Source organism: Micrasema longulum, unplaced genomic scaffold (genome assembly GCF_059751315.1).
Source record: "Micrasema longulum isolate JH-2025_06_02 unplaced genomic scaffold, ASM5975131v1 h1tg000321l, whole genome shotgun sequence".
In the NCBI taxonomy this organism is placed as follows: Eukaryota; Metazoa; Arthropoda; class Insecta; order Trichoptera; family Brachycentridae; genus Micrasema; species Micrasema longulum.
Genome location: NW_028277525.1, coordinates 379,712 through 390,694, shown reverse-complemented (window position 1 = coordinate 390,694; position 10,983 = coordinate 379,712). Strand labels below are relative to the sequence as shown.

The window sequence follows — 10,983 nt, the reverse complement described above, 5'->3', positions numbered from 1 at the left end:
CTTCGGTTTCTCTACATGAGGGAGTGCGGATATTATCCATGGCTTTATCCCACTGAGTTTCTCCAGGGTATGCTTGGTTACAGCAGTTTGAAGACTAGAAGGAATGTGTATTTAACAACGCACTTCTTTCGATTGTTGCGCGGTATTATTGACAACCCTGAAATTATGCGGAGCATTAGCTTTTATGTTCCTGATAATTACCTTAGACAGCGTCAACATAGACTGTTTCACATTCCAATATACAGGACCAACCTGCCAATGGTTATGCCTGTTGGAAGGGCTATCTCTATGTTGAACAATATCACTTTGGACATTGACATTTTTCACGTCTCTGAGGGAGTTTTTCGTTACAAGATTCTCTTACTTTTTTAACATATTATTCTTTGGATATTATGTATACTAATGTGTTTTTTTTACATATACCTAATTTTACCTAATTATTTATATATGTATGAATTAAGATATTTTATTTTGTAATGTACATATATATGAATAAATAAATGATAAATGAAATGAAAAATGTATTTATTTAATATGTAATATATTTTCTTTACTAACTTTGTATACTTTGTGGAAATCTGTTATTAGTTCTGAGTTTATACACTATATCTGTTTGTTCACTATAAATATGTATGTAGAACTGTTAATTTCCGAAATAAAATAAAATGACTTTTACAAACTTGATGATGTTATAAGTCACTATTTGGGCCTCTTTATTGGGTGCTAAAAAGTAAAGCAATAAAACAAAATTTTCTACATAACATAATTTATTAATAAATAGGTACGTTGCATTCTACTATAAATGCTTATAAGTTAATAGTTTATAAAAACTAAAATATAAGTAAAATAAATTCTTAAAATAGTGTTGGTATAAAAACTTTTTTTAAATGAAAAAAAACGGATATTGTGCAAACTTTCTATCTGTCGATTCCAGTTTCCTCCGAAGAGTTGGATACTCCTTTATTAGGCAAAGATAACACTTTTAATACGTCGTTACAGTAGTCTATTTCTTCCGCATAAGCTATGGAGTCAGTCATGCAATATTGGCGATGTCTTTCAATGGATTCCTTCAGTTTAAGCTCAGGTTTGAGGGACTCCAGGATGACTCCCCTGTCGGTAGATCCCGTGACGATGATGCGTAGGGCGTTTAGTAAATGTGCAGGATTATCGTCAACCAATTCCCTTAAGGCGGTCGCCAAAGCATCTACTAGGTCGGGCGCATTTTCTATAATAAAAAACAATTTGAATTAATTAGCCGTCAAAAACACCCGTCCAGGATTCTGGTTCTCTATCAAATACATACAGAGTTGCTGCCTTCATTCTGTCAGGAGACGGGATTAAAGTTAATTCAAATGAAATGATTAGCAACAGAGAGGGAAAACATTTTGAGAAGGGAATATGGAAGTCTAGGCATTTACAGATAGTGAGAATAGCTAACTGACATTTTTTTATTACGTTTCATGTGTTTCGAACGCACTGGAGACAATGGAAGCCGCTCTTTATATTTTAAAAATATATTTGTGTTTCGGACTTTAATTGAACGTAGTTATGTAAAAAGCAGCCAAAGAAAAGTGAAACAGAGAAAAAAGCACATTTGTGCAAAGAGCGCATAATCAAATTAACACAACAGTTGAAATGTTTTTGACTTTGACGATGATAAACAATTTATACATTAGTTTTTTTTATATTTCAAACAAGTATCTAATTACGTATTGGACCAGTTTTAATAGTAGTTTTTAAGTACCGAAAGATTTTCTAGAGCTGTGGGTGTTTTCTGCAAATTGAGAAATGCCGTTTTTAAGATCAACACTATTTTTAGAAGGTTGCTATTACAGTTTTTTTCACGGGCAACGGGCAATGGAACCGCGATGCCTTATAATGTGTGTGTTTTGTAACATCAGTTCGCTCTAGACACTTGAGTTGTGTGTTTCATTCCAACACCCTTCGCCCGCTCTGCTCTCCGATCCGGACTTCGTTGCCTTGACTGCGATCCCCTCTCTGCACCAACGTGGCCTGTAGGAAAGTCCTTTTCAGGGCTATTGAGATTGACTTAGCGGTCAGTGCTTTCTAGATTCGCCAGGCTCTCAGGCCTCCCCTTTGCTCCGGGTAGGCCGATTGCGAGACATCAGTGAGACGAAGCCATAAAATATTGGAAAATTTTATTTATATGGTATCACTTTTTTTAGTATGGAACCACAGAATTTCAACTGTCATTTACATCGTGGCAAAACTGTTGCACACTTTTATAATAACTGTTTAAACTATCTTCTTTTCACATTATGTTTATAACTTCAAATAATATTTATATGGCCAAATTTATAAACTTTCTGTATCGTAATTTATTGATTTTAAGACTTCATTCTTCCTAAACATGCGTCAACCGTATGTCACAATTTAGTAAAATTAACAAATTACAACACGGATGGAGAATACCTTAAATAAGGGAATATGGAAGTCAAGGCATTTACAGGGCTTATGACCTGTCATTGGCTGGTTTAAGTGGACACTTTACACACTGTGTAACATTCACAATTTTGCCTATCTTTGAACATCCATATTTCTTCAATTCTTCCATTTGTTGATTTTAGTGAAGTTAAAGAGCTGAAACTTTTATTGTTGCGAAGAGATTCATCTGACTGAATTATTTCACATACTAGGCAACGCCTGAAAACAATTTTCCAATTTTAAAACTTCTTCTTGGACCAGTTGGTTTCATTACAATATTTTCCATCCCTGATGAAATTTGTTAATCTTAATGACTCCCGAGGGGGTGAAATCCAGTCTTTTGTCTACAAACATTTGGACAAACTCAAATATTGTAATTTAGTAAAATGTCAAAATTAGACACTTAAACAAAATGGTCAATTGCACTGAGCCTACTTTGAATTTAGTTTGAGACAACAATTTACACATTTTTTTATTAACCTTGATTTTATTCACCATTTCGGGCAAACGTGGCGGCGCGCGGCTTGGTGTCTTTTGACAGAGTTTTGAAAAATTTTCAGCGTAAAACCGGGGTTATGAAAAACGTAAAAAACGCTAATTGGGGGGAATATTTGAATGAGAATGTAAGAAAAAAAATGGAACCCAAATATTTCAGTGTAAAAAGCGGGAAAACGTAAAATTGGGGAATTGTAAAAATGAGGTTTTACTAAAATTACATAGTAAATTATAGTCTGCCTACCTTTCATTTCTGGGTATTGAGGGTAGATGTGGCAGACGATGAATGCCGCCTTGTTGCGCAGCGTACTGCACGGTCGCTTGATGCAGCGGACGAGGGCGCTACACCCTCCCTCGCTCAGGAACGTGGTCGCGCATTGGTCGTGTTCTCGTACAAGGCCTGGAATCGAGGAAGAAATTATTTAGTCAACGGAAAGTAAAACTTACATTTTGATTTAAACAAACTAATGATTGTTCTAATTCCAATAAAAACTAAAAACGCTTATCCATTTCGGACCACTGACCACATTGACATTTCGCCATCATTATCACCCAGTGGTGCATAGAGCACTGCATTGGTAACTTGATTAAAAAAAGTTTTTAGCTAAAATTTAGGTCTGAAGAAGAGATCTTAATATTTTTTAGTTTTGTAAAGTAAGAAATATCTGTTCTTGTTATTTCAATTTTTTCCTTATAAAAATATATCATCATCATTCCCTTTCCGCACCTAAAGGTGCATAGGGCACTGCATTGGTAAACCAATTGCATCATCAGTCTTACGCTTCGGGTACCCAGTCCAGGGACTATGAAATATTCTAGTGTATAAACACCCTTTTAAATAAATATATCATATCAACCTTGTCGGGAATTTCACTCGAGACCTCTTGCATGGTAGGCAAACGCGCTGACCATTACACCACGCACTGACCATTTTGTAAAGTAAGAAATATCTGTTTTTGTTATTTTTAATTTTTTCCCAATAAAAATACAAATAAACCTTAATGTTTTCCATTTATTCATAACACAATGACATTTATAGTAATAAATTACCACTTACACAAACATATTATACAAACAATTCAAAATATGTGCACTCAAATATATAAATGTCGAATCGACGTATGGTTATCTTAATGTACTATAAATTATAAAGAGTTTGCACTCTGAGTGTGTCTCTGAGCAAAACTTGTACAGTTTTTGAGTATTATATAATTTATATTCCGCAGCACGGCTTTTTCCGTGAGGAATACATTGTTAATTCAACCATAATAATAATGTATTCGGGTGAAATATTGAATAAATTTTAATTTAAAACAAATTCGCAAACATAAGCAGTTAGTAATTTATAATTGTCAAAACTGGACCCATGTACAGTGCGTTCGAATGTTTAAAAAGCCAATATTAATGTGTTAGTGCCTTCCGGTGAACCGAGTAAACATACAATTATTGCTGGTATAAGCGAGCACGTTTGAATGCTAAATAAGAAAACTTTTTGTTACTTAAATAAGCAAAAAAGATTTGGATGGACTGTAACTTACACGAAGCGGCGTACAGGGCTGACTTGAGTACAGTCTGGTTCTCCTCCCCCTTGAGGATGTTGAGCAGGATGTGGATGAAGCCGCCGTCGAGGGCGCGCGACTGGCAGAAGGGGTTGTTCTGGCTGATCTCCGCAAGCAGCTGGCACGCCTGACTGCGGACCTCCGCATTCTCGCTGCTCAGGCAGATGGGGAAGATCTTGTACCCGTCCAGCTTGTAGAAACCTGATAAAAGTAAAACGTGATTTTTTAACAATTACAATTGAATCCAATATACGAGGTGTGTTCATAAAATAATGGGAATTTTTTTAATTTCCCGAGTTTGGAGAGACCGAATGTCATTTTTTTTTAAATATGTTGTTATATCGTGTACATTCTGATTCACTCGAGGGCGTCCAGAAGAAATTTCTAAAATTTAATAATTTTAAACTTCATATTCCAGCTGCTTTATTTAATTATAATCAATTGTTATCTTCAGCAAATCTTTTAAGACTTTCTGATAGAAGAATTCTAACTGACCTAATATTACTTTATAAAGTGATCAATTCATTAATTGGCTCCCTGATTTACTGGAGTTGGTGTGTTTCCGTGCACCTGGTCGACATACCCGCCACAGATCTCCTTTTTGTTCTGCAAGTTCTAGGACCAACTATCACATGCACTCGCCTATCCCTAGGCTCCACAGATATGGCAATCAGTAAGAGGACAAGGCTGATATATTTGGTTCTGGACTTGATAGTTATAAAACGAGTCTGATTTATTTTTTTCTCTCGCAATATCATTCTTAAACTTTTCTTTATATTTAAAAATGTTTTTCTTTTTTTTTATATTTATGTATTTATTTCGTTAAAAGAATGTGATTTACTACCTATTGACATATCCAGATTAATTACTATATCCATGAGGGAGTCGAAGGCTTGCATCACATCATCGGGCACTTCAGCGTCACAGTTAATGGCCGATATTACTTCCTGGTCGCCGAGGATCTGGATAGCCGTTATTATCTGGTCGGATACATTCACAGTCAGGCTGCTGATGGCTTCCTCCAAGAATCTCTTTCTCTGCAAGTAAATAATGTTGATCTCTTAGTTTTTCCTACATACATTTACTTTTCTTAGACAAGTAGTGTTGGTACAAGTAATTAAAACTGACAAAATATTAATCCCTACAAAAAAATACCCATATTCCCTACTCAAAAATATTATCTAACCCTCCTAAAATATCTACGAATATTATTAAATGGACTGTACAATGAATTGATACTTATTAAATTAATTTAATTATGTTTTTACTTGTAGACGCTTTGGAGATCAGAGGAATTAGTTGATGATAATCCACGATACTTATAAAAAACATTACACATAATTTTCGCCACATAAAATATTGTTGGTTATATAATTACCTCTTCATCCATAGGAAGATTTGAAGTCCCCGGAGCATCTTCATTTCTAGTTACTTCGGTAGCAAATCGCAGTAATCCCTACAACAAAATACATTATTTAAAATGGCCACTCGCAAATTGAATTATTACATCTTGCGATATAAATTGCAGACATTTCTAGATTGTTATTAACTGAACATCAATCACTATGTCTCTCTGCAACGCTAAGTGCGGAGGATGGAAAGCTACGTAGTACTCTATCTTTGTATGCATCCATGTCTTCCTCTATTTTCGAGTCGAGTCCCCCTAAATCAATTTTCTCCCCTCGAGCTCAAGTTTTAGAAGAGCCTAGCTATGGAATGTAGGACGATTGCTTTCATATCTATTACTAAATCTCTTCCTTCAAGTCCTTAAGAAAAGGGCAGTGCTCTCACATCCTCAGGTTTGACTGAAGGTCCACCGAAGATGCGGCTTCTTTAGTGATACAAAGCGTCACATTCACATATAATGTATATAGATGTTTCCTCATCCGCACTGCAGAACCTACATCTAGAAGTTTCAGAGAGATTCATTCTAGCGAGGTGTTTATTTAATATGCAGTGTCCTGTAATGTGCAAGCACGGAGTTACATCCAAAACTTATATTTAAATATTGGAACAATTAGTAAGTAACAAATAATAAAAATAATATAAGATGACTCAAAAAATTATTAAGAAGTTGAAATTCAATGTTCAGCTACCCATTTTCGTCTTGTGAAAACAAAAAAAACATTGTTTAAACTTCTTATTTAAGTTAGGTTAAGTGTAGGAAATATCGTGTATCTGAGTGCCTCTGTAATTTAACATAAATTTTTATTATGGTTTGTAACTAGCCATGCTATTTTGAGGTTAGGATTACCTGAAGATTGGCCGGCTGCCGCGGCTGAACGTTAGCTGGTCGCGAATTTTCCGAATGTTCTGGAAAACCAATAGCTTCCAAAGGTGGATTTCCTTGCTCTTGATTTGGCATTGCTTGCCTTAACTTATTATTATAATTATTTCACAATGGTGCTTCAGTCGAAAAAATACAAAATCTAATTCACAAACACAAATTAATCACCGCAATTGTGTTCACAGACTTAAAAAAACTTTTCCTGGCAAAAAAAACAATGTTTATAAATTAATCATAATATATATCGACACGTGCTAAATGATTGACAAAGCTAATATCAATAATAAGAAAAATGTCGATAAACAAACGGTAACTTTTACAATGCTTCAGCTGTCATCGATGAAATAACTCCAAAGCCAAAAGTGCGCAACAAATTCAAGAAATCTTCTGCAACATGGGAGCAAAATATTATGTTGTTGGTTAAACTGATTTTTTACCGCTAAAAATGTAAAACAAAGTACCTAAATGGAAAAGTAAATTAATTTATTTTCATTATTTATATATTCAAAGCCGAATTAATAATCTGATACAAATTATCAGATAGAATGTTCAAAGATTTCTGTAAGATAAACAAGTTAAGCATGTATTCTGGATAATATAATTTATTTTCCAAACCCATATTGTTTGGATCAGTAAAGTAAAACGTAAAATTCAGTAGGTACTTATTTCCAAATGTGTATCTTATGAATCATATATTATTTGACGCAGATTTGACGAGCCAGGGTCGGATGAATTTTTTTCATCGTTGTCTTGGTTAAAATACTTTATTAATTGATTTATAGAATACGGGGCGAATAATTTTGCTTTATTAAGTATTTATGTTAATTTAATTAACATCCATACTATGTATATAAATATGTATACACTACAAAATAATATTCCAACACAATTATTAACATATTAATGTACATTTTCGAAACGAGTGATTTCCTTATGAAAGATATCAATAAAATCGATAAAGTTACGGATCGTAAAATTTAATAAGTCCTGCTTGTAATTAATTATAAACATATTTTTTAAATATCTAGAAAACGCATAAATTTTAAAATAGCACTGCAGGGAATCGCAGTACCTACCAATTGTCATTGATCGTAAAATAAATACGTTTTAATATATGCATACGTATTGGAGGGTTCGAAGAGTTTTTCTATTTGTCATTTAATTAGAAATAAAGGATGGTTTCAGGATTTCATGAAATTAATGGTGATGAAAAGTATTTCCGGAAAAATATCCAACCACACCCGGAAGTGGTGAAATAAACATGAATTGTAGGCATTCTTAAGGTTCCTAGTGAAACGGATTATAATCCCTTTCTCTATAAATACTTTTAAAAGGCGATCTTTTTACTAAATAGCGTTTTGCGCGGCCTAAACTGAAAAATGAGTATCGCGCAAGCGCGAGTCTTGACAACTGCGCGCATGCCATCTGTGACCATTTCAGTCTTTCAGTTCCTGATTTCCGCCAATTCAACATGGCGGTGGGGTTGTTCCTGGCTCTGTGCGTTTCACCCTCTCAATAATTTTGTACATACTTCCGGATGCCGGGCTCGCCTTTATCTGGCCAATAAACATCGATAATTTATTTTTACCTTCGTCCAGTAGACTTCCGCGCGCCGGTGAAGTGCCGTACCGTCATACTTTTTGGAAATCATCCAGTTGTGTGTGAATCATTTGACAGTTGTGAGAAAATGTTGTAAATTCAATTTGGGAAACTATTCAAATGGTTATGTGAATCTACGCAGCGGTCAATTGTAAGTAAACACCATACACTTATTTTGACAATGTACTCTTACTGTTGACATTATGTTTAATCTTGAAATCATGATGGTTAACATAGGTTTTATTCCTTCAAATGGTATACTTACTACATCAATTCACTATTTTTCATTTTGAATTGAAAGTAATTTATCGCGATGTCTGCTTTTGTTGACTCATATTACAACTTCGCTAAAGGGGCAAATTACGTCGAAAACTATCATGTTATGTTATTTAATCTGCGCGTAAGATTAAGTAATAATATAAATCTTACCTCGACAAATTGATTTTTATCGCCAAACAAATTTTGCACAATGCCTTGTTTACGGAATATTTTTATTCACTTTCCGACATTTCTAGATCAAATCTAATAACCTGACTACGCGACTGTGTTTTGGAACAAATTATTTAAATAAAAATCACATGTTAGGTACCTACCTACGTTAGAACAAGCCCATACCTAGATGTCTTAAATAAATCAAATTTAAGATTTAAATAATTTATTTTTTGGTCGCTATCATGGACTATAGATATTCATACTAATTACTAATGTTACTAATTACTTATTTACGAATAATATTTTGAATGCGAAAGGGTGTTTGTCTGTTGGTTTATGTTTCCTTAACGTCGCAACGGAGCGACCGATCGACTTGATTTTTTGCGCAAGAATAGCCGGATAGCTGAAAAGTGTCACAAGATACTTTTCATCCCGAAAAAAATTTCACTCTCGAAAAAATTCTTACTGGAAAATGAATTGAAACCGAATAACGATGCTACGTCGCCGAAAACTAAAGAATCGTTGTTTTTTTGCATAGCGATATTTGGAGGGCCGGCAATGGGTCAGGCTATTTTTTGTCCCGAAAAAATATATCGTTCCACCGGGAAAATTCGTATTGTTAAACGACAAAACTAATTAATTAACTAGTTTCTCCCTGATTTCACGCGTGCGAAGCCGCGTAGAAAGCTAGTATATACAGTAAAACTCCAATTATCCGCATTAATGAGTGCCAGATTTTATTGCTTTTGAAATAACACAATATGTGATAAAAAATAAATAAATGCACCCAATTAGAATCACATTTAAAACTTACTTTAACGTGTCCAGCAAAGTTAATTGCACAATTAAATTACAATTAAAAATACCTTTATTTTATGTTTCTTATAACTCGGTAGTCAGATGGCAGAAGGAACCATCTGTATTTATTTCTGTGTTTTAGTTTTCAAAAGTTTTAATAAATATTTCGGTAAATACACATAGAAAAAAAAAATAAAAACAGCATTATTTAGAATGGTAATTTGTTATTTCAAAATAACACTAAAATATTTTAGTTTGTGGATCGAAGTCCTGGAAATTGAGTCTTATTTCAGCTCTCCTGGACATTTTTGAAAATTACAGATGGTCCCTTCTGCCATCTGACTACCGAAATATTTGGATATTTGTCAATCCGGATGACTGGAGTTCGAATAAACAAAATACAATTCTATATTATTTATTTATTTACAATAAAATGGAAAAAGTTACTAAGCGACATGTAACAATTTTACAGAATAGCCAATCAAAGTTTTTTTAAATTATTTAAACAATCTCATATAGAACTTCAGCCCTAAGGGAAATTGGATACAAAAAATGTTTTCTTGCGCGCGGAAAAATTAGAGCATTAAATTATACGTTAAGTTTCTTGAAAATGTATGAAAAAAATATTTCAATAAAAACTAACTACTTTGAACGACGTCACTAGTTAATATGAATCTACAAATGATAAGAGAGTTGTGTAAGATTTCTGGATTACTTTCCGTCAACGGACCAATCGGCAGAATTGACCGAGAAGAAGCGGAAGAGAACTTGAGACGTCAGATGCGGAGTAATTTCAGAAATACAAAGCTCACGATACATAAAAATAAAAAATAAAATTTTGGCTTAGTTTATAACCTTTTAACAAAAAATAAATATAAAAAAAAAACTTAACTACCTCATTGTATGGCGAAGTTATTCTAAAATGTATGAAAAATTAATGAAAATAATTTTTTTGCACTACTTTGAATGACGTCACTAGTTGTCTATGTAAATGTCGTTTTTTGTTGTAGAATATTTATTTTAATACGAGGGTAAGTTGAAAACTGCTTCAGGGCCTCGATTATGAAAATTCACCCGACCGATTACGAAGATACACTACCGATCCCCCTTCCTTCAAGCTTTGATGTAAGTACATCGGTTTGTACCGACAGGTCTAGAACCCCTCGATACATTTATCTACGCATTAAAAGAGACAAAATTCCAAATTTGTTCCAACGAGCAATTTTTTTGTTAATTACGATTTATTTAAATTTTTAATCGTTCTGGGGTTGGCACTCATTTTCTCAAAAATGTGAGGGAGTAAATTTTGTCGAATTAAATTCCGACATAACTGTCAGTTTTTGAAAACGAGCGGCTAGACTGGCTAGA

The 10,983-nt window shown here is 33.9% G+C and overlaps 1 protein-coding gene across 1 annotated transcript; it reads right to left on the bottom strand.

Moving 5' to 3' along the window:
* Positions 1-749: 749 nt before the first annotated feature.
* LOC148282528 (hsp70-binding protein 1-like) lies at positions 750-7,144 on the bottom strand. Its single transcript, XM_088224943.1, has 6 exons — positions 6,754-7,144; positions 5,878-5,955; positions 5,344-5,536; positions 4,479-4,700; positions 3,185-3,340; positions 750-1,225 (listed from the first exon to the last, which is right to left on the bottom strand). Exons 1-6 carry the CDS (start codon positions 6,862-6,864, stop codon positions 918-920), a joined length of 1,068 nt encoding a protein of 355 aa, XP_088081069.1. The 5' UTR covers positions 6,865-7,144; the 3' UTR covers positions 750-917.
* Positions 7,145-10,983: the final 3,839 nt, after the last annotated feature.